Below are 24,980 nucleotides of genomic sequence, written 5' to 3'. Positions count from 1 at the left end.
AGAGAAGATGTCCGTGCCTAACTCTAATTTATGCACAAATTACAAAATTTACTTTTGTTCTATCTCCAACGGCTCCATCACCGTACATGTATCTCAATTCTCAAGGTATAGTACTATATAATAAGACATTTTAGCATCAAACAACACTGGACATTCAATGTCAAACGTCATTATACACTAAAGTTTTGTCTCAAAACACAAATTTCTTAGAGATCAGTTCTTACCTTCTAGGTATTAACATTGTTTTCTAGGGGATAAATCTCCCACCAAGCTATAATTATATAGTTTTGTATAAAATTTGCTTTTGTTCCATCTGCAATAGCTCTATCGCCATACATGTACCACAATTTTAAAGGCATAATACTATATAATAAGACATTTTAGCATCAAAACACGCTGGATAGTCAATGTCAAATGTCATTATACACTAAAGTTTTATCTCCAAATACAAATTTCTTATAGATTAATTCTTACCTTCTAGGGATTAGCATCATTTTCTAAGATTACATTTTCTTTTATTTCAAAGAAATCTTTAACCTTAAATATATATTTGATTTTTTTTCCTAATTTGATAAAAAAACATGCTCTTTTTTAAATTAAAAGCTTACAAAATAGCAAAATAAAAGATATTCTTTTTGATACAAGTAAATAAATTCAACCTATAGAAAAGTAAATAAATTCCCCCCCCCCCCCCACACACACACACAAATGCATGATGGAACCGCAAAGAAAATAAAAATTAGAGTCAAGAACCCATTCAGCTTCCCCTTTCTATAGCTAGGAAGGCTGTCTACGTGGCACAATTTGATTAGGAAATAAAAGCATTCCACTGTGCTATGAATGTTGACACCTATCCTATTTTACAGGAATGGGACACAATATTGGGTCCTCAACCTAAAATTTTATTTTAGGTATGCCAATTAATGTAGACACCTATCCTATTTATAAGTTGGAACACCGTATTAGGTCCCCAGCATAAATATTTATTCTAGGAATGGGATCATAGAAAAATATGTCCATTTTGATGAATATGGGAATTGATGGGTAATGATTTAAAAATGACCCGATTGAGAATTATTACGGTGACATGGTTAAAAAATGATTAAGAGTCATTTTTTTTCTCACAGAAGAATTAATTAAAGTTACTTACAATGGTCAGCGCTCATAATGCATCGTTGAAAAACCTCGCCAGGTCCTTTGCGAAGTGGCTGTTGGTGATGGTCAAGTCCTTCGGTAGGACTGCCAATTCAAAGAAAGCTTGCGCAATGCGAGAGTTGGTTAACGTAAAGTCTTGATTGATAATGGATTGGCCACCCACGATGGGGTTGACCATCCATGAAGAAGGCGAGGGATCATTTCCCTCTACCTCGACCCAACCGTAGAAGTTGAAGCTTGGGACAGCTCGACGGGGGGTAGAGGTGCAGCAACCGCAGGAGGAGGAGAAGGGCGAGTTGAAATTGAGGCAACCTTTAGAGGTTGGGGGTTGGCCCCCTTCTGAAGCCTTTTTCAGAAGAGGCTGGTTGTTTTTCTCATCTTCGTCCCTGAGGCTGGATGGGGGCACCTCCGTAACTTCATCCTCAGAATCAGAGTCCATGGTGGGAGCTAGCCGGTTCCAAGGCCATGTCTTTGCTGTCTGAGGGTTGGGGGTCAACGATGGAACGATTTGGTCGGCTAGATGGATTAAAGGACTCGTTGGCCTAGTAGTGTAACTTGGGATTATACAAAAGATGGGTGATAATTACCGAGTCTCCAATGAAATCATCCTTGTTCGGACCTGTAGAGGTAGGGGATAAAAGAGTTAAAACTTAACGAAAACATTTAGAAAGATTGGAAGGGAAAAATAATAAAACTCATCACGATGGTTAAAGGAATTGTAGACAAGAGAAGGTAGCTCATCCTTTGGTGTACTCTCCCACTGACCAGTCAATTCTATCAAGAATAGAAACCATTCCTTGTCTGAGTCGAGGAGCTCAATCAAGGACGGCTTCCCTCTCTTCTTAGTAAGATAAAAGAAGCCTTGTTTGCTCGAGCACTTCTTCAGGGCGAATTGAGCCCTGATATCAAGGAGCCTGAGCTGAAGACCTTCTTCTAGCCAACTATTCATGTGCTCGAGGGCATGAATGAGGCGGAAGAAATTTCTACTCATTTGGCCGGGGGCTCTCCGATAAAAGTTCAATACCTATTGAATTAGCCTACTTAAAGGGACTCGGAGGCCTACCTTAAGTTGTCCCTAGTATATCATGATGGTACCTGGGGAAAAACTTTGGGAAGATGTGGGTTTATCCGTGTAGGACATACCCATGTTGTCAGGGATAGCATAGGTACCCCTGACCACGTCCAACGGAGGGCACGTGGGGGAATAAGACTTCCCCTTGGCCATAGCGAAGGCAAAGAAAAAAACAAAAATAGGATTTTTAAGAGAAGAGGGGAGAGACCCTTAACCTCTAACCTTGAAAAACTTAGAGGGTTCGAGAAACTTAGAGAATTTTCAAGTTGCTTCACTGTTGCCAAGCTTAAGAACGCAGCAGTTCAAAGAGTAGAGAGATAACAGAAAGTAAAGAGTAAAAATGAAAAATGAAGAGGAAGGTAGTATATATAGGCCTGAGAGGCCTCGAGATGCGTAACCAGATCAAAGACCAGAATGCCCTCGAGAAACGAAGTAATAATGAGGAAAAAATGCATTTAATGGTGTTAGAAACGAGGCCAGAGTACGAATACGCGTATGTGATCGACCATTCACAAGGTGCTAGATGTGTACAACACATAAATGCACCACACCAAATAACAGTCGGAAGCACACCTCACGAGGACAATCATAACGTCCATGGCCCTCGAAATGCATACGATCGGATGTTGTAAGTTAATCCAATTAATGAGCTAGTTTAGACCAACTCCCAATTGAAAACCGCTACGCATTAGCCAGTTAATATCTTGGTGACTCAGATCTAGATCTAAGACCACGAGAGGGGTTATTGTGGAGGATATTTCCCGGAGATATTGACATGTGACAATTTCAAGGGATAAATTTTGACTCATTGAGCCAAAAGGGAAATATGCCGTGCTACGTTATACCGAGCTTCATAAATATGGGTCGGACGCATATGAGACTTGACAGGTCAAGCGTGATAGCTCTGTCATTGACATGACAGATGTGACAGCTCCCAGCTTGACAAAATGGTTGAAACTGCCTCTGCCCTGATAGGGTAGGTAAAACTAATTTTGCAACTGACAAACCAGGGAGCAAGCACAACTACTTCGACAGAAATCATTGGAAAGATCTTGGGAAATCCACAAATCAGAAATGCTATAAATACTAGGTTTCAACTCACATTAGAGGTTAGAAAAAATCTTTCCAGAAAATTTCTTATTAGCTCGGTACAAATTTCTAACTTGATTGTCAGAGTGGTCCCGTTATAGGCTATCCACTGAGTTGGAAGTTTTCAAGGGAGATCTCTAGGTAGAACGAAAAATTGCATCTACAAGATCCATGATTCTAAGAATAACTCTCATTCATTAGGATTAGCAAAGGTAAATTTAACCTTTTTTTTTTTTTTTTACCTTTTTGAATTAGGTGTTGCAATTGTTGAATAGTGATCATCCCCATATGAGACATGCAGTGCAAAATAACGTGTCCCAGTGGTCTGAGTCCAAGTTGGCCTGCAATTTCTTAAAATTTTGATATGATGTTTGTTGAATCGATTTGATTTTAAGTGAACAGATTTGAAGCAGCAGCAGAAGAAAGATCGGTTGTTTCTAGTTTATTGGAATCATTCTTGAATCTTATTATCTTTCATAATCAGATTTTGTTGGAATCTTGAATCCAAATTAAAATTTTTTTGAGTGTTTTAATGGAGGAGTATAGAGAAAGAGAAACATTGTTGAAGAAGGTGGTTTACTATGAGAATTGTCCAGGTTGTAAGGTTGATCAACTTAATGAGACTCGATGAGGAATTCCTTTCAAAGAGTTCCTTTTCATTTTTATTGTGACGCTAGTTACTTGTAAGAATTCTTACAAATCAAAATAGTTTTTTGTTTTTTTTTGTTTATCAAAATTTGATAAATTAAATATATTTTTCTTATTATTTCTGAAACGGGGGAAGGATCACAACTGTTTTTCTATTTGATAAATTAAGAAAACACTAACACATTTAACATATATAGTTCTTAGTTATGGATTCTCATATAATTTCATTCTAACACCCTCTCTATGTGGTTTACTGTTTCAGCTTTGCCAATAGCCTCACTCTTCCCATTTCTTTACTTCATGGTGTGTGTGTTAAACATCTTAGCTTCATCATTTTCTTCCAAATGTTTGAAACATAATAATACTTGTATTTCTATCAATTAATGCTCACATTCATGTAAAATATTTTCATTTTTTTTTATAGATAAGAGACTTCCATATTGCAAAAAGGGAAGAAGATATTGGATTCTATGCAGGTTTTGTGGGTGAGCATATTTCAGACTTTAACTGTGACACTTTATAATTGTTGTTTTTATTTATTTATTTATGAACTTGATCTCATTTGGTTACCTTGCTTTCCATTTCTTTAAGGATCTTCATATATGCTTGGAAGAGCATTGACTGCTGTTTTCTGGGGAGTCATATCAGAAAACCCGTTATGATTATTGGCTGTATTGTGGTGTTAGTATTACTGGACATTTCAACTCTCATTGTTAAACAATGAACTAATGAAGTTTGGTCAGTTTAATGTGCAAAACTTTCTCATAATTATTACCCGATAATTGGCTTTGGTTAATGATCCATCTCAGCGTTGTGTTTAACACTCTATTCGGTCTCAGTACTAATTTTTGGATGGCAATATTTATGAGGTTTCTTCTTGGAAGCTTGGATGGTGTACTTGGCCCAATTAAGGTATTTTGTTGTGTTTTGAGTACACATTATGGATAATCATAGTATGATTTCTTCTGGTCTATTTCACTTAGTTTTTTCTATTCGTACTCTAATTTTTTTTATTTGACCATTTTCAAGGCATACGCTACCGAAATTTTCCTAAAAGAATATCAAGTTTTGGGACTTTCAATTGTAAGAATGCTTTCATTGTGATTGTTTTCTTGGTACTAGTTTTGCATATATATATACTACGTGAAAAAGGGGTAAATTTGAAGTCAAGTCTATTGAATTTGGCTAAATCCAAGCAAATTTGACCGACTTTGGCGTTGAATTTACCCATTTTTAATTTTCACGTAGTGACATATATATATATATATATATATAGGGTCCCGTTCAATGGCTAACTTTTTGGCAAAACATTTTTCAAAACATGAGTTAGAAGTTTTGGAATGGGCTGATTTTTGGTGAGGATGATCTCTACGGTGAGGAGATCATCATCACCAAAAATCAGCTCATTCCAAAACTTTTAACCCCATCAAAAATAGTTTACAAAAAATGTACGGTCCACGATTTTTCAACTTGTAAACATGGGTTAGAAGTTTTGGAATGGGTTGATTTTGGTGAGGATGATCTCCTCACCGTAAAGATCATCCTCACCAAAAATCAGCCGATTCCAAAACTTCTAACTCATGTTTTGAAAAATGTTTTGCCAAAAAGTTAGCCATTGAACGCTACCCATATATATATATATATATATATATATATATATATATATATTATATATATATATATATACTACGTGAAAAAGGGGTAAATTTGATGTCAAGTCTATTGAATTTGGCTAAATCCAAGCAAATTTGACCGACTTTGGCGTTGAATTTACCCATTTTTAATTTTCACGTAGTGATATATATATATAGGGTCCCGTTCAATGGCTAACTTTTTGGCAAAACATTTTTCAAAACATGAGTTAGAAGTTTTGGAATGGGCTGATTTTTGGTGAGGATGATCTCTACGGTGAGGAGATCATCATCACCAAAAATCAGCTCATTCCAAAACTTTTAACCCCATCAAAAATAGTTTACAAAAAATGTACGGTCCACGATTTTTCAACTTGTAAACATGGGTTAGAAGTTTTGGAATGGGTTGATTTTGGTGAGGATGATCTCCTCACCGTAGAGATCATCCTCACCAAAAATCAGCCGATTCCAAAACTTCTAACTCATGTTTTGAAAAATGTTTTGCCAAAAGGTTAGCCATTGAACGCTACCCATATATATATATATATATTGGGATTGGGATAATCAGTGGACAATTATTTATTACAACTTTTTTTACGTTGCTTGGATGCCATTCATTTTACAAGATCCAACAACATCTGACGTTGTTGTAGAAAACATTGAAAAAATGGACAGCATCAGGGCAATGTTGTAGAAAACATTGTAACAAATGTTGGTCCCCGATCATGACCCATGTGTGTAAGTGTTTGTGTAAGTAAATCGTGTGGCTTCATTTGGGGTGAAGAATACTGAAACCAAGAATTGCATTTCAGGTTAGCATAGCATAGGGCATAGGGTTGATTATTGGTCCAGCTATTGGAGGTTTCCTTGCATAGGTACTAGTAGTCCTTTTAAAGATTATTAAATATTAAGCGAAATACACAAATGAGCTTCATCTGGGGGTATCCAATGAAGATCAAATATGTCAAGGAATTATGTTACCAGAAATGACAAATTTTACATAACAAGTCCAAACAATTCGCTTACGAGAAGAGCCTTCTTGTTGTTCTTCAACAACCGACTATCCTTTAAAGAGGGTGATGAAAATAGAGTTTTTATTTTAAAGAAAATCACCATTATTGTTTCTTGATCAAATAATACAACTAAGTTATACATTTTTTTTTTGGAAATTTACATTTGAAATATTTTCAAGACTCATAAACATTCCTGAAACATTCAATGTTTCATTCTGGTCTTGGTCAAAATTGAAATGTTCCAATGAGACTATTTGATTTGGAATGTCATTTTGAACTACATGATATATTAGCTTCTTTGATGGATAGCTTAATTTCTTGAGGAAGCAAACTTTAAGTGAGTACTTTCTAGCATTACAAGCCTTATCGTTGAGTGTTGTGTTATTCGCATTTGCTCTCGGGAGAAATGTGCTCATGTATTGTGTTCTAGTTCGACTCGTGACCCTCTTATATTCATAGTTACACTTTCTCCATCAGATCTATTTTTTGGAGTAGTTGATTGATTAATATGGTATCAGATCGGGCTTTTCTTTTCTCCACGTCACCTAGTTCATATCCCCATGTGCTTTGGCCCAGTCCGGCCCATATGTGCGGGGCCGTGTTGAGTTTAGTTTCATATCAAACACAAATTGCCTTGATTGCACTGGGTAATGCGTTACAAAAACATAAAAGTACAGTATAAAGTAATAGATGATCTTATGACACGTGGAACTTCCACGGAACTAGGCTTGAGGGCTTCAGTCAACGTCTCTTGGATTGGTTGGCAAAAGTTGTACCCCAAAGTTGCGAGTTGAGACTCCTAACCGAACAAAAAGTTCAAGTCAGGAGCAACAACAATCACCCTCACTGTTTTAGTTGGAAGAATTGAGATAAGCGACTCAGGGGAGGAGAATAGAGAGAGTTGCATACTTGAAGTCAACGGAAGAGATGTACTCGTCAGGAACTTCGACCTCCTTCGTTTTCTTTGACTTCTTGACAAGAAACCCAAATGGAAGTGAGAAATTAACTTATGAAGAAAAAGAGTTTCTGAATTAAAGTCAGGAGCTTAAGATCAACCCAAATTAATAGTTTTGGGTTGGTTTGGTTTGATTTTAGGTCAAGAAGATGGAGAACCAATCAATTTGATTGGTTCTGTTCTCAGTTCAAGACTATATAGAACTAAACCTTTTCGAGAATCGAACCCTAATGCCTTATTACTTAAGGACATAAACTAATGGCTTGTTTTTTTTTTTTTTTTCTTTTTTAAATGGATGGATTAATGGTTTTTTTTTTTAATAGATAAATTAATGATTTATTAAATGAAATTTAAAGCTCATAATTATTATTATTATTTTCATTAAAAAAAAGGTTGCTTCCAAGAAGGTTTATGGTATTAGCAACTCATATAATCGAAACAAACTAAATCAACCATAGATCGGTTTGTTTTGGTTTGGTTCTATTCGATAGGCAATTCGATTCAGTTCTGGTTCCTATTTGGAGTTGACCCAGATTCAACCATGGTGCACCCATGGCCATATACGGTATACGATATGAAAGGAGATTCAAGTGTCCAGTGTCGTTTAACACTTAGTGTCCAACGTCGTATGACCCTACTAATTCCTTGAAGGAAATACATGCATGTGGCCGATGGAAGCGTGCTTCACTTGTCCTTTGGATTGACAGAAGAAAACATACTTTGTATTTTATCATGAATATGCGACAATGGTTGTCAGAATATCACGTCAATTGAGCGCAGATATTTGTATTTTTCTTGATCTGATATTCGAGTGACGTAAGTGATGGCGTGTATCGGACACGAGAGAAAAATTTCAACTTTCCTTCTTTTTCTCTACTTTTTTTTTTTGAAACTTTTTATTTGATATTTGTTGACTCGATTTGAATTTAAGTGAGAAGATTTGAAGAAGAAGAAGAAGGAAGATCGGTTGTTTCAAGTTTATTGGAATCATTCTTGGATCGTAATTTCTTTCATTATTAGATTAGATAATCAGATTTTGTTGGAATCTTGAATCCAAATTTAAACTTTTTTGAGTGCTTTAATGGAGGAGTGTAGAGAAAGAGAAACATTGTTAAAGAAGGTGGTTTACTATGAGAATTGTCCAGGTTGTAAGGTTGATCAACTTAATGAGACTCGACGAGGAATTCCTTTCAAAGAGTTCTTTTTTATTTTTATTGTGATTCTCGCTACTGGTAAGCAGTCTTTTTTTTTTTCCGCTACTGGTAAGCATTCTTACAAATCAAAATAGCTTCGTTTTTGTTTTTGTTGTTGTTGTTTGTTTGTGTGTGTGTTAATTGAGAATGCTTCAAAGACTTTTAGCTTGTGAGATTGTTTGATAGTTGAAATGAAATTTAGAAAATTTTATCAAATGGTTTCGACTTGATTCATTGGTTGTGTTTTCTTGAAACTTTGATGGGTTGAAAAACTCACTATTTTATTTTTTTTAAATGCTATTTGCAATGTTTTACAACATTTCACAAAAAATCAGTGATTCAATTGCTTCGACAGTTAAAAAAACTGATGGTTTCAAGAATTTTGGTTCTATTTGAACTGAACTGACTTTATTAAAAAAAATTGGTCTAGAGCTACAAGGACCACCATTTCAGTCCTGTTTTTAAAATATTGGTTATTAGTAACAAAGGAAAACATGCATAAAATGGAAGAAGCATAAATAGGCCTATATGATTTATTTTCATTTTTTTTGAAGTGTAATAGAAAGTATTGCTAGATTCATTTCTAAATCCAAAAAGAAAGATAAACATGGGCGGGTTTACATTGGGGGCTCTTGCCCCCACAAGAATTTTTGAAGCCTATGAGGATACTTGAGTTATTGTGACAGATAACAGCGGATAAGAAAATCCACCGCTATTGCCCCTAGCAATTTTTTTCCTCTATTGGTTGCTCCCCATGAGAGCAAAATCCTGGCTCCGCCGATAAATGAAAAATATAGATGGATATGCTATAGTATTTCACATAAAAAATACAAGTAATTATTTGTGTTATGTAGGTTCTATAGCGATAAGATTATAGTATTATTAGACAAAGAAAACACATACTTATAATTTACTCAATATGGGAGAATTGGTATCAAATGCAGTCTCCAAATTCACAGTTGAATTGCCTAGTCTGGTATGAGTTGAAGATCGTGTGTGAGTGTTTAACTTTTTCTTGGGAAAAATGTTGTGCCATTTGTTATATTGTTAGAGGTTTCAGATTTTAGTGTTTTCTCCTCTAGATTCCTTGACAATGCTTTGTCTACTCGTCAATGTATGTTTAAAGTTTAATTCTTCCAAAAAATTAGAACTATTTTTTTGTTTCTATTAGTATTAGAATCTTGCATCATAGACAATTTCTTAAATAATGAAATAGTATCACATTGAACATAGTTCTTAGTAGACCTCTTAATCATGGCTAATTTGGATGATGCCATGTCTTCATTTGCTTACCAATCTCTCTTTCTTACTTTGTTTAACACTATCCATGAGGGCAGGGTGACCTCATTTTTTTCTCATATAATTGCACTCTGACACCCTCTCTATGTGGTTTTTAATGTTTCAGCTTTGCCGATATCGTCTCTCTTCCCATTTCTTTACTTCATGGTATGTGTGTTAAACACCCTAGCTTCATTTTCTGCCAAATGTTTTTTTTTTTGAACTTTTGTTTCTACTAAAATCCTAAACACTCCACCCTTTTTTTTTGGAAGGTAAAACACTCGATCTTTTCAATCAAAGATTGATTGTAAAACTAAAAATGAATATTATTACTGCAAAATCCACATTGATCTGAATTTGTTGGATTTGATATATTAACCGATGGTATTTGAAGTCTTTTTTGAATATGTTATTTCATGTTAACTATTACATTATAGAATGTATTTAGATTAGATGGTATATATTAAAACCATATATAGAATACATAAATATTAGTTGAAAATTGACTATTTGAATAGAGATTTGCATATCTGACACATGGGAAACAATTAGTTTCTATTCATGTAAAGTCTTATATTTCTTTGATATGGAAAATTAGTGTTTAAACAAAAAAGCACAAAAATCTCGTAATTTGACACATAATAACGCTTGTGAGCCTATCTTCGAAAGAGTACTCCTGAATTGCATTCTAGATTGTTTCTTGAAATTATTTTGTATTTCTGTCAATTACTCATAGTCATGTAAAATCTTCATGTTTTATTCCTATGAAGTCTTTTCATTTATATACTAAATTTTTTTGTTTTTTTTTTAATATTATTTATAGATAAGAGACTTCCATATTGCAAAAAGGGAAGAAGATATTGGATATTATGCAGGTTTTGTGGGTAAGCATATTTTAGGGTATAAATGTGCCACTTCATAATTGATGGTTTTGTTTTGTTTTGTCTTTTTATGAACTTTATCTCATCTGGTTACCTTTCTTTCCATTTCTTAAAGGATCTTCATATATGTTTGGAAGAGCTTTGACTTCTATTTTCTGGGGAGCCATAGCAGATCGATATGGTCGAAAACCGGTTGTGATTATTGGCTCTATTACAGTGTTAGTATTGTTGGACATTTGCTTATCTACCAATTTTCAACTCGAATTGTTAAACGATGAACTGATGAAGTTTAGCTAGTTTATTATACTAACCTTTCTCATAATTATTACTCATCATTGGCTTTGGTTAATGATCCATCTCAGGGTTGTGTTCAACACTCTATTCGGTCTCAGTACTAATTTTTGGATGGCAATATCTATGAGGTTTTTTCTTGGAAGCTTGAATGGTCTACTTGGCCCAATAAAGGTATTTTGTTGTGTTTGAGTACACTTTATTGATAATCATCATATGAGTTCTTCTACTCTATTCTACTTAGTTTCTACTATTCATACTCTAATTTTTTTTATTTGACTGTTTTCAAGGCATATGCTTCCGAAGTTTGTCGAAAAGAATATCAAGCTTTGGGACTTTCAATTGTAAGAAAGCTTTCTCTGTGTTGTTTCTCGTTGTAGAAGTGTTACATATGTGTGTATATATATATGGGTATAAATATTAAGACAAAGTAGTGGGGTTCACACTACCCCATTTTATTACCTTTCCTCTTCTCCCTATTTTCCCCTCCTCCCTCCTTTTTTAATAATACCCTTTTTATGTTACTATTTCCCTTCTTTTATCCCTTAACCCTAAAGAGGATGCTTGTGTCATAGGCACTAGCAAACTTTAGTATATATGATAAACACAACGGTGGTTCCCACTCAGATATAGTTTTATGGGAGATAAACGTATTTTCTAGCTATAGTTTTTTGGGCTCCACACTACCCTCTTTATTCCCTTTCATCTTCAACCCTTCAACCTTATTGTAGACAACATTCTAGACAAAGTGTTTTGTCCAATATGGGCTAAAAGTTTTGGATTGACATGATTTTTTGTGAGGATGGTCTCTAAGGTGAGGAAATCATCCTCACAAAAAATGAGCCCATTCTGAAATTTCTAACCCTAATTTTTAAGTTGAAGAATCGTGGACCGTTATATTTTTACCTATTAGTTTGTAACCACTTTTCATGGGGTTAGAAATTTCGAAATGTAATGATTTTTTGTGAGGATGATCTCACCATAGAGATCATCCTCACAAAAAAATTTGCCCATTCCAAAATTTTTTAGTAGAAAATACTTTGTCTAGAGCATTGCCTACAATTTTGTCCATAGAACGCCACTACCCATATATATATTTATTTATGTAAGGTCGGGATCTGGGGACAATTTTTTTTTTACAACATTCAGATGTCATCCATTTTATAGGATCCAACGACATCTGTCAGTGGTGTAAAAAACATTGACAAAATGGACGGGATCAAGGCATTATATATGTGTGTGTGTGTGTGTTTGAATAAATTGTGTTGCTTCATTTTGGATGAAGAATACTTAACCAAGAATTTCATTTCAGGTTAGTGTAGCATGGGGCATAGGGTTGATTATTGGTCCAGCTCTTGGAGGTTTCCTTGCACAGGTACTAGTAGTCTTTTTAAAGATTATTAGATATTAAGCTAAATACACAAAAGAGCTTCATCTGGGGATATCTAGTGAAGAGAAAATATGTCAAGAAATAATGCTACAAGAAATGACTAAATTTTCATTAAAGTCCGAACAATTACCTGACGAGAAGAACCTTCTTTTTCTTCTTATAGTGGCAAACTATCCCTTAAAAGTGATGAAAATAGAGTTTTGATTTTCAAGAAGATCACCATTATTTATTTTTTTCGATCAAATAATACAACTAAGATATATAATTACATACATACATACATACATACATAAATATATATATATATATGGGTCCCGTTCAGCAACAAACATTTTGGCAAAACATTTTTCAAAACATGAGTTAGAGGTTTTGGAATGGGCTGATTTTTGGTGAGGATGATCTCTACAGTGAGGAGATCATCCTCCCAAAAAATCGGCCCATTCCAAAACTTCTAGCCCCAGTTTACAAGTTGAAGAATCGTGGACCGTCCATTTTTAGTAAACCATTTTTGATGGGGTTAGAATTTTGGAATGGGCTGATTTTTGGTGATGATGATCTCCTCGCCGTAGAGATCATCATCACCAAAAATCAGCCCATTCCGTATATATATAGGGAAATGTTCAGCAACAAACATTTTGACAAACATTTTGGCAAAACATTTTTCAAAACATGGGTTAGAGGTTTCGGAATGGGCTGATTTTTGGTGAGGATGATCTCTACGGCGAGGAGATCATCATCACCAAAACTTAGGCCATTCCAAAATTCTAACCCCATCAAAAATGGTTTACTAAAAACGGACGGTCCACGATTCTTCAACTTGTAAACTGGGGCTAGAAGTTTTGGAATGGGCTGATTTTTGGTGAGGATGATCTCCTCACTGTAGAGATCATCCTCACCAAAAATCAACCCATTCCAAAACCTCTAACCCATGTTTTGAAAAATGTTTTGCCAAAATGTTTGTCAAAATGTTTGTTGCTGAAAGGGACCCTATATATATATATATATATGGGGAATGTTAACGTTCAAGACCTCACGAGAATGTTAGCATTGTTCAAATTTTTTTTTTCAATAGTATCTCTCCTTGTTTTATCTTTTAGTGAAAAAAATAGGGGTATGTTAGTCTTTTACACAATAAATACATTTATTATGTCAATTATAAATGAATTATTATGTTGGCATTGGTTGCCAAAGCATTTACCAAAAATAAATATTTAATTCAGAATACTTAAATATTCATAACATTTAATTCAGAATACTAATATACCCTTGTCTTTTTCACTAAAAGACAAAACGAAGAGGGGTAATAATGAAAAAAAAAGTATTGGACAATGCTAATATCCCCATGAAGTATTGGACGTTAGCATTCCCCTATATATATATATATATAGGGTTAGGTTCCATAGACTCACATTAGGACTCACATTAGGACTCACACTGCGACACACCGTTTTGTCTTATATAGGCAAAATTTTTTTAGAATGGGCTGATTTTTTGTAAGGATGATCTCTATGGTGAGGAGATCATCCTTGCCAAAAATCAGCTCATTATGAAACTTCTAGTCCCATGTTTACTGAAAGCGCCCTCGATCCGTGGGTTGCGCGGATCCGCTTTTGACCCTTGAGGTTTGGGAGTCGCCACTTAGTTATTACGGTCTATGAACCGAACATTGACTCTAAAAGGCAAAAGAAACTAATTTATAAAAAATAAGAAACTAAGTCCGGGCATCACGTTACGGAGTTGGAAGGTGTTAGGCACCAACTCTGCCTGACAAACACCGGTCTCTACTAATTCCCAAGTAGAATTACATTGCTAAAAAGACCTAATCAATAAATAAAAAAAATAAAAAAACTTACTTTTTTCAAACGCAACAATTTTCTTTTCTATCAGATCTAATAGAATAACTTCTTGTACAGTATTCCTCGCTTCGTTCTCTCACCGGATCTAATTTCTGATCTCCAAGTTGAGGTATCTCTTTCTTAGATCTGAATTTTTCGAGTTTGTTATGGGTTTTGGAAGGACTTTTAGGTGTTTTTAGGTTAAAATCGAAGGAGGGATGTTAGGTAAGGAGTTGGGACTTCAAAACTAGGGTTTATGGGAGGCTAGGGGGGCTTTTAGACCTACTTCTCTTAGGGTTTATGACTTGATACGAAAATAAGGTATGAGCACCCCTATTTATAGATTTTTTTAGGGGTTGATTTAGATAGAGTTGGTGTTTAATTAGAGTTCTTTTAGTTAGAGTTGTATTTTAGTTAAAATTATTTTAGGTAGAATTGTATTTTAATTAGAATTATTTTAGGTAGAGTTGTGTTTTAGTTAGAACTCTATTAGATAGAGTTATTATTTAATTATAACTTTTTTAGGGTTTGACTTTTGGTCTTATTTGATTGACTTTTAATATTTTGACTTTAATCTTAATTGATTGACTTTTAATATCTTGACTTTAGTCTTGCTTAATTGACTTTAATTTTGACTTTAGTCTTACTTGATTGACTTTAATACCTTGACTTTAGTCTTGCTTAATTGACTTTAAAATTTTGGAGAACCCCCCTCTATTATATCTTTAATTCTTTGGACCCCCAAATAGAGGGGTCTTTAAAGAAATATCTCACGAACCCTCAACAATTTTTTATGAGAATCCGATTGATCGATTTTTTTTAGTTCAAAATTTTAAATTAATTTCATTAATGTTTCACTTTAATTATTTGATGTTTTATTTATTAATTTTCAAAATTTTTAATTATGAAAATTGTGAAATTACCATTTTACCCCCGGAGAGGACTTTTCACATTTTAAGTCGGTTTTTAATGTTCTAGGATGTTTTAGAATCGATTTTTCGTAAGGAATTCAATGGAAATATTAGTTTGTGTCATTTATGAAATTTTTTGTGTGAAATGGTCATGAACTTTATGAGGGGTATTTTCGTAATTTTATTAAATTATGTGAAAATTGGCAAAATAATTTATTTGGTTTCGATTTGTTATTTTATGTGTTTTAATGAATTTTCCTAAGCGTAACGTAGGCTCTAGGGTTGTTTTGAGGTTAGGGGTATTTTGATAATTTGGTCAATTTTTTAGTGATTTTTATCGTGAAACTTCTTTTTGGGTCTGCAAGATGATGATTTGTATGTTTCTAGAGTCGTATTTTTCTAGCGTAGCATGGTTTCTAAGGTTTTGTCAGTTCGAGATACCTCATCCGGATTTCTAAAACACATATGGTAACAAAATAAAGCAATGAAATCCACATCCATCATTGGGAATCATTGCGATCGGGTTGACGAGTTGATTAATCAGGCGGATGCAAAAATGGGGTGTCTACATTTACAAGTTGAAAAATTTTAGACCGTCCAATTTTTGTAAATCAATTTTGATGGGGTTAGAAGTTTTGGAATGGGATGATTTTTTGCCAGGATGATCATCCTCACAAAAAATCAGCCCATTCCAAATATTTTTGCCCATATAAGACAAACGGTGTGTCGCAATGTGAGTCGTAATAGGGGTCGTAATAACGCCATCCATATATATATATATATATATATATGTCGTTTGGAGGCCCTAAAGAGAGCCAAACATGTTTTCAATGTATGGGTTAGAAGTTTTAGAATGGGCAAATTTTTTGTGAGGATGATTTCTATGATGAGGAGATCATCCTCACCAAAACTTAGCTCATTCGAAACTTCTAACCCCATCAAAAGTGGTTTATAAAAATCGGCTGGTCCATGATTCTTCAACTTGTAAACTAGGGTTAGAAGTTTCGGAATGAGCTGATTTTATGTGAGGATGATCTCTATGTTGTAGAGATCATCCTCACAGAAAATCAGCCCATTCCGAAATTCTAATCCCTATTTTGAAAAATGTTTGGCTCTCTTTAGGGCCCCCAAATGCTTCTAAATATATATTGGAAATTTACATAATCATTAGCAAAACTTTATCACAAAAATTTGGTGCTGGCTATCTTGTCCTTCATTAGTTCTTGCTAAAGCCATGTCTTCTCTTAATACAAGAGAAAACGAAAAATAGAATGTACAAGAATATCAGATGGGTTATTCAAACGATGAGGTGTGAGTCATGCTCTAGGTTAATTTTTGTACGTCATGAAGCCACATGTGAGTCATGGTATTTGGAAGTTTTGGTCATTCAAAAGATATCAGAAATTGTCAACTAAACTTACCTGTCTCATGACAATGTTGTTGGATATACCAAGGTTTAAAATCTCATTTGAGGCAATGTTCTATCGGGATAAAAACCGAGACAGTCTTGACCAAGACATTTGAAATATTTCCAACAGACCAAAACATTCAATGTTTTGGGTCAATGTTTTATTCCGGTCTTGGTCGAAATAGGAATCTTCCAATGAAACATTCTGAATTGGAACGACAATTTGAACTATGGGATATGGTAGGTTCTTCAATAGATAGGTTCATTTCTCGAGGAAGCAAACTGTAAGTGAGTACTTTTGCAGCATTACCAGCCTTATTAGTTCCTTTTTTTTTTCTTGTGATTCTGAGGATCGACACCAAAAGAAATTGGATAGTTGAGAAATGTATATGACACAAACAGTGAGGTGTCCAAACCCATAGAAGTTGTTCCTTGAATGAGTTGGGGGCCACTAATTATAAGAGTATTGTTCTGGGTTGGTGTTGTAGGCCTTGAAGCTCCACATAAGTAATGGTCTTTGGGAGTATTGAAGAATAGAAGAATTATGGGAAATTCTCACCCAAATCTACCTTTCTCAGGAAATGTTGTGGGACATACTAGCTTCTTTGATAGATAGATTCCATTTAGTCGGTTGAGTAAACTTTGTATTTTTTGTGACATTACGAGCCTTATTAGTTAGACTTTGCTGTTTTGAAGATGATTGGTGTGACAACTGTTTTTTTTTTTTGAAAGCTTCATTGACCATTGAGGGATGAGCATGAGGTCACTAGGTACAAATCCTCATATTCTCAATCATCTCATAAAAAAAAACATATGCAACTTTTGAAACAAAAAAGAGCTAACCTATGTATAACTTGAAAGTCAAAATGAGCTCCAAAAAAATTCTAGCAAAAACACAAACTCAAATAAAGATAAAACTGTTGAGTTTAGTCTCACATCAAACACTCATTGTCCGGTCTCTTTCCTTATAAGCTCCTGGGCCTCTCCACTCATTGCCATTTGATTTTGAGTTGGACCCTCAAATTTATCATGGTATCAAAGCAGGTCTTTCTCTCCTCCATGCCACTTAGTTCATATCTCCACATGCTTTGGCCCAGTCCTGCCACACTTGCGGGGGCATGTTGAGTTTAGTCCCACATCGGACACTCACTGCCTTGTCTCTCTCCTTAGCTCCTGGGCCTCTCCACTCATTGCCAATTGGTTTTGAGTTGGACTCCCAAATTTATCAAAAACCTTTTCTAACATCGTACGTGAACTTTTCAGGTAAAAGTAAAGAGCCTTTTTCCTACTTATACTTTAGAATATTTTGAAAAAGGTTTAGTTAATAAGAGTTGCTAATTCTTCAATGGTGAGCAAAATCTTGTATATATTGCATTATTCAGGTTCACAACTTAGAGTAATGGTATTTTTTGAATCCCAAATTGTGGTGTGGAAATTTTTCTTTAGTTATGTGCATTCTTTTTAATGATGTAGAAAATTTTGTATTCTTTAGAATAAGTAAAACCAAAATTAAATATATGGAGTGTAAGTTTAGTATTAATACCCGGGAGGAGGAATTTTAAGTAAAAAAATTGATGGTCCAGAAATACCACGAATCGGCCATTTTCATTATCTTGTGTATACTATACATAATGACAAAGAGATGAGGAATATGATGACTACAAAATCAAAGTTAGATGGTTCAAGGTTAGGGGCTCTTTTAGAATGCTCTGTGACATATGCATACCAATCCCATTAAAGGAATTATAAGATGGTTATAGTAACGCCAACTATGCTTTATGGAATTGGAAGACTTGAGTTCAGATATAGTGAAATGAAGGGACATGATTCGTTTGCCTAATTAATTCCTTACCCTCAATCTTTGTTGTGTCACTATGTACAAGTTAATTGATTTTCATTGAATCTATTTTATTTGTGTACATACTATATTCATTTTCATGAAAATGTCGTAAATTCTTCTTTCTCCGATGTTCATCATGTCTCTTATTTTATTTTTCTATGTGAATTAAACCATTTTAATTTTAGTGGCTTTGAAATGAATTCTATTTCAGCCTGCAGATAACTATCCAAATTTATTTTCAAAAGAATCTCTATTTGGGAGGTAAGAAAAACTACGCCCCCTTCATTATTAAAATTTTTGTTGCATTTTTGGTCATTGTTGTAGTTATGCTGATCTTTTGAATCATAAATATTGTGTTGTAGGTTTCCGTACTTCTTACCTTGCCTCTGCACATCAGCATTTGCAGTTGTAGTATCAATTGCTTCTTTTTGGCTTCCTGTATGTTTCTTAATCCATCTAGTGCATTCCTTATGAACTATATCACAACTTTCTCAACTTTTAATGTTTGGTCTCTAATTATCATAAATCATTGCTTGCATATGATTCTATTTATTTCCATTCTCGCACATTTGGAAAATGTAATAGGAACTAAGAACAAAGTTTATTATTAACCAGCCAACTACTCCAAAAGATCAATATATTAGAAGTGGGGTGGGGTGGGGTGGGGTGGGGGGGGGGGGGGGGGATATGAATATAAGAGGGTCACGGGGCTTATGGGGTATGACACACCCAAGAGTGGAGGGAAATATACACTCAATACTCCACCTAACCGATAAAGGGTGGAAAGAATCGAACTTGTGACCTATACGAACCTAGCACTCTGATACCATTTTAACCAGCCAACTACTCAAAAAGACCGATCTGTTGGAGGGGAAGAACTATAAATATAAGAGGGTCATGGGCTTAACTAGGGGATGACACACCCAAGAGTGGTGGAAAATATACACTCAGCATATAGTATTTTGGAGCAATATATTCCTCTATATCTAATACTGTCTACCTTAGATTCAAAATTGAGATATGAACTTTAGCAATCTTAAATGATATTCACAGCATCTATGGCTTATGTTACCAAGATTTTTGTCCTTCTTTCTTTTTTCTTTGCTGAGCATCTATTACTATGATTCGGTGTTTGTTCAAATATTGTAGGAAACGCTACACAAGCATAATGAAAACAACAAAGAAGAATATGACTCATATGAGACTTCGGAGGCTTATGGGAGTGATGATGTGGAAGAAAATATCCAAGAGAATGTTGGAAAAGGACCGGATTCTAAGGAAAGCCTATTAAAGAATTGGCCCTTAATGTCTTCTATCATTGTATATTGTGTATTCTCACTTCATGATATGGCCTACACTGAGGTAATGCTTCATGGTTAAGTGTTCTTAGTGTTTGGAATATGGTTCCATAATTTGATTTGCATTATAATGTCTCAATTTGCCCATTATAATTAATATAAAAAGATGGAAGATTTATTGCATAGAAGTCCACTATTTAATAAACTCATCTAGACCCAATTGTTGCATTTCTAGAAAATTAATCTTTTTTGTTTTTTTTTTAATCTATTAATTACACTTACTAGAGTGGTATGGATTTGATTGTATCTCTAATTTTATGATTGACTATATTTGATGACAAAAATTTTCTATGCAGATATTCTCATTATGGGCCGTCAGTCCTAGAAAGTTTGGGGGACTGAGCTATACATCCCAGGATGTTGGTGAAATACTTGCAATCTCGGGTATATTTATACACAACCATCTAATTCAAATTTGTATTTCTACCACGATGCTTAAGGACCCATTTGGATGGTCACCACTGATTTGTGTGACACAAGATGGGCTGAAAAATGTTGCTTAAATACATATTCTTTCTAAGTTGGCACGACTTTGTGTTGGGATCTTTTCCAGGATGGTGCAATAGATACAAAGTCGGTACCATCTATACACATGTTAAGTCACAATGTTATTTTTACACAAATAAAAAATAGCACCATATGCTTTTTGGACTGTATCCAAACAGAACCTAATTGACCGTTATTATATATACACACACCCACACAACTTGTAGGAAGCTTGGCTTGTCATATCAGCCCTCACACGGCGAATCTTTAGCATAAAAGAAGAACTCAGAAGATGAAAACTGTTTCGTGAAGTTTCAGTGTCACTCTGCATGTATTGACCTTGCGTTTTGTGATTTTTTGGAGTGGTTTCACATGCATAATGGTATTATGTGTGTCACGATCCCATCGGTGCACTTACCCAAGACAGGAAAAGGGCTACTTAGATTGAGCGGTCGAACTGAAGCCATCTTGTGTGTTGGATGGAATGGCAGGGCGAGTCGTGAGTTTAGTCCCACATCGAATGGGTAGACGTCCAGAACATGGGCTATAAGAGCAAGCTTTACGCTATCATGTAAGACGCATTTTAAAGCCATGCGGGCTTCTGCCTAAAGTGGACAGTATCTTACATGTGTGGGCTAGGGGCACTACAAATCCAGAGCCTGGGCTATAAGGGCAACCTTGACTCTATTGTGTAGGACTCGTTTTAAAGCCATGTAGGCTAGAGGACAATATCTTACATTTGTGGGCTAAGGCGCTACAATGAGGATATATAATGAACACCTAAAGGTCATTCTATGCATTCCTTAGAATTTTTGTGGCTATAAATCATTAAATTAATTAGGTATATTATTTCAATCTATGTAACAAATGCATGGACTTGTGTGTCAATGTCAAAAACGGGTACAGCTAATGAGTGTCAGACACCGTGTCCACCACAAACCCATATGTATTAAGTTCATTTTAGAGTGAGAAATATTTTAGACAATCATATTTCGACTGACCCCAAATCTTTGAGTTAGGGCTTTGATGATGATATTCATTAGAAGAAATTGTCAGAGAAATATATATTTAAACTTATGTCCCATCCAAAAACACTTGGAGAAACATTCATACTTTTTGGGCATTTATATTTTTCCAAATGCTTACATATTGAAATTCATTGAGTCTCTTGTCTCCACGTACACCGGAAAATATATAATCTTATTGAACATATATATATATTTGGGACGTTTATTGACCACTTACGTATATATACATGAATTTCATTAGGTGGAGGCCTTTTATTTTTTCAACTTTTTTTCTATCAGATGGTTCAAAAGATTCTTGGGCCTATCATGGTAACTCGTATTGCAGCGGTATGCTTTTAACACTGTCCTTTATACTTTGAAGTTAGTCTCTTTGAATTTTATATATGATAGTTGATAACATCTGCTTCATTTGTACTTCTATTTGAAGGTTTTATCCATACCGTTGCTGCAAAGTTACACCTTTATAGCTATGCTATCTGGGCTCAGCCTTTCACTGTTAATAAATTGTGCATCTGTTTTGAAGAATGTTTTCTCTGTAAGTATAAACTTAGCTGTAAGGTCTTTTTTTTGTTTTGTTTTGTTTTTTTTTTTTTTTTCAGTTTTGAGTGAAAAATAAAAAAAAATAAAATGAAAGATAAAACATCATGTTAGTAGAATGAGCATAATAGAGGTGGGGATATTGAGTACATTTGAGGGAATAGCCCCCATGAGAAAAATAAAGGTAAGTCAATTGAGATGGTTTGTACATGTACGATAAAGACCAATCATTAAACTTACAAGGAGTGCTTTGGTACAAGTTGAAGAATCTACAGGAAAGTGGAAGGCTGAAATTGGGGTGTGGAGTGAGCAGGGGTAGATTCAGGATTTTCTTGTGGTAGGTGCAAACTATAGTTACCTAATAAGCTTGAAGATGAATGGTTTTGGGGGGAATTTTAGGAATTGTTTTTTGTGAGAGGTTGAAAAAAGGTCATTTCTCATTAATCTATGAGAGAAGGCCTCATTCAAGGGGCAATATCATCCATTTAAATCTTCAATATTGACCAAAATGCCTACATACCTCCGTGACCTTGGTCTTTCCTACTAGATTAACGCAAATGACCTCAATACCCTCGAATTCAACATTAAACAATAAAAATAAAAACCTTTAATTTCTTTTCCCAAAATTGGTCATCTTCAACATCTTGGGTAAAAATCTTTACCCCAGTCTTGAGCCATAGGACTAATCTACTTTAACCTTCAAACCTAAAGAACAAGATAGGATATTTGAAGAAGAAGATTGAGATCTTTTGAATGAAAATTCTAACATTTTCTATAAAAGGATTAAGGCGAGGTTCAAAATGATGGATTGAAAATTCTAACATGCTTGCACACACACAAAAACCTACTTTTGTACGTTATATTTATTTGGCATATTATCATTCTTCTTCTTTACAGAGCCCATTCATTGAAATGACATATATTTCACAAGTTCGTCTACATTTTGTTCTTTAATTTTAGTGATGTTCCTCTTATAAGTGTTTTTTTAATTAATCAGTTGTCCATCATCACGGGGTTGTTCATTCTACAAAATAATGCTGTGGTAATTTTTCCTTGTTCATATCTTTCTTTCTTCTCCCCTGTTTAAAGTGAAATTCTTAGCTTATTAATTATTCTACTTTAACTTATAGTCACCTATTCTACCTAAAAACTATAACAGGGCCAACACCAACGAGGAGCTGCAAATGGCATTTCTATGACTTTACAGTCTCTTTTTAAAGCATTTGGTCCAGCTGGAGGAGGTGCTATGTAAGTATAATATCTCCTTGCATTGTGTAATTGTTCTTTTGCATTTTCGTTGTGGCGTTTTAGTAATGTAAGTGATGAAATTCACAAATTAAATCTCATTACACTATGTCCAATTTATTTGTTGCTTTTCAGATTTTCTTGGGGACAAAAGCGTCAGAATGCTTCGTTTCTCCCAGGTATAATGCTCTCTACCTGATTTGATCTCCATAGGCAACACCTCAGTTTTTAATAATTTAGTGTATCCCAAATTCCTTGGGGGATTGGACTGTCCAAAGCCAAGTTTTTTGTTTTTGAGAACGAGTTCTTATGTACTATCACTATCTCCATACAAGTTCTTTTGTGAGTCTTCTTCTCACTCGTTTATTTCTACTTTTATCTTTCATAATCTTTCTAGACATCCATCTCAATATCATCATCTCTTCTACACTTAATTTATTAACATAATATTTCTTTATTATCAAACATTTAGTTCCATAAAGCATTTTTGACCTTACTATTGTCTTATAGAATTTGCCATTTAGTTTTGATGGGTATGCGTTTGTCACATAGTACTTCAGAAGGTTACCTCCACTTTAACCTTCCAATTATGATTTTATGGGAAACATTTTTCTCAATCTCTGTATTCTTAATTTGATATTGAATGTGATTAACTTGTCGATATTCTTAATTAGATACTAAACGCATTTTTCTTGTGACGAGTCGTGATGCAGGTAATCAGATGGTTTTCTTTGTACTAAATGTGATTGAGGTGATTGGTTTATTATTGACCTTCAAACCATTTCTCACTCTACCAAGTGAGTAGACTAAGAAGCTAATCTAACCTTGGGTTAAAAAAATTTAACCAGAGATAAGGTAAACCAGGGTTAGATGCTAAGTTGGAGCTTGTATAAGCACAATATCACCTCAAGGTCAGCTGTTGGATTAACCAATAATCGCATCATGTTCCTCATCCAATGGCTGAGACGTAATGTCTTTTCTTTCGCATTGTGATTAGTGTTTGTGAATAAAATGGAGTAATGCCATTCTAATTGTGGTAGTATTTATTTGTATTGTAATTGTTTTAAGGGAAGACCAATGAATGGATGATTAGATTATTTTGATCCCATTTTAGTTCTCAGAAATTTGATTTTTCATGTTCTTGTGTGAGGATTGATAGTCTAGTACAAATGCCATTTTGTTATAATGGTTCTCACATTTCAGGAGATTTGGATGGCTTTGATCTTGGACAGCCTTCCTTACTTTACCATTAGATGTTGTACATCTGTTTTTTATTCAGTTTCTTTGTAGGACTTTTCTAGTGTTCAACAGAGAAGTACTGGTTTCCTAGGATCTGTATTGGTTTCATAAAGATCTATTCCTCTTAGAGAAACCATATCTAAAAAAAATTGTTTTGGTCTCTGAAAAATATGTAGGGATTTTAGAAACACTCCCCTGTAAAATTGGTGATATTAAGTTTACCCTCTTTCAAAATGCAAGATTAGGCTTACCTCCTTGATCGTAAGTTAATGTTGCATTTTCTTGTTGATTTAATGGTGAAATTTTGATTTTTTTTCAAAATACTCTTTAAATATTTAAATTATTAAATAAAAATTTGGAAAAAAAAAAAAATCAAAATTTCACTGTTAAATCATCAAGAAAAAACAACGATAACTAACGGTCTCGGGGGGTAAGCCTAATCTTGTATTTTGCAAGAGAGTACACCTAATATTACCAATTTTACAGGGGGGGGTGTT

General features: G+C 34.5%; 1 protein-coding gene across 2 annotated transcripts; it reads left to right on the top strand.

Annotated features, from left to right (window-relative positions):
- Positions 1 to 4,249: 4,249 nt before the first annotated feature.
- On the top strand, positions 4,250 to 24,378 carry LOC147400625 (protein ZINC INDUCED FACILITATOR-LIKE 1-like). Of its 2 annotated transcripts, XM_086446388.1 has the most exons (17): positions 8,456 to 8,795; positions 10,162 to 10,202; positions 10,858 to 10,918; positions 11,031 to 11,133; positions 11,278 to 11,380; positions 11,497 to 11,550; positions 12,519 to 12,581; positions 18,802 to 18,851; positions 18,953 to 19,028; positions 19,740 to 19,952; positions 20,245 to 20,332; positions 21,704 to 21,789; positions 21,890 to 21,997; positions 22,997 to 23,041; positions 23,159 to 23,247; positions 23,380 to 23,423; positions 23,958 to 24,378. In XM_086446388.1, the coding sequence occupies exons 1-17, from the start codon at positions 8,645 to 8,647 to the stop codon at positions 24,047 to 24,049; spliced, it is 1,467 nt and encodes a 488-aa protein (XP_086302514.1). In that variant the 5' UTR covers positions 8,456 to 8,644; the 3' UTR covers positions 24,050 to 24,378. The 2 variants fall into 2 exon arrangements, with proteins under 2 accessions (XP_086302515.1, XP_086302514.1); XM_086446389.1 differs by lacking the exons at positions 8,456 to 8,795; positions 10,162 to 10,202 and adding an exon at positions 4,250 to 4,267.
- The last annotated feature ends 602 nt before the right edge of the window (positions 24,379 to 24,980 follow it).

This window comes from Akebia trifoliata, chromosome 6, assembly GCF_017979445.1.
Source record: "Akebia trifoliata isolate Shusen 1 chromosome 6, ASM1797944v1, whole genome shotgun sequence".
Classification (NCBI taxonomy): domain Eukaryota; kingdom Viridiplantae; phylum Streptophyta; class Magnoliopsida; order Ranunculales; family Lardizabalaceae; genus Akebia; species Akebia trifoliata.
The sequence above is the reverse complement of the archived record's forward strand: the minus strand, read 5'-3'. Positions and strand labels throughout refer to the sequence as shown.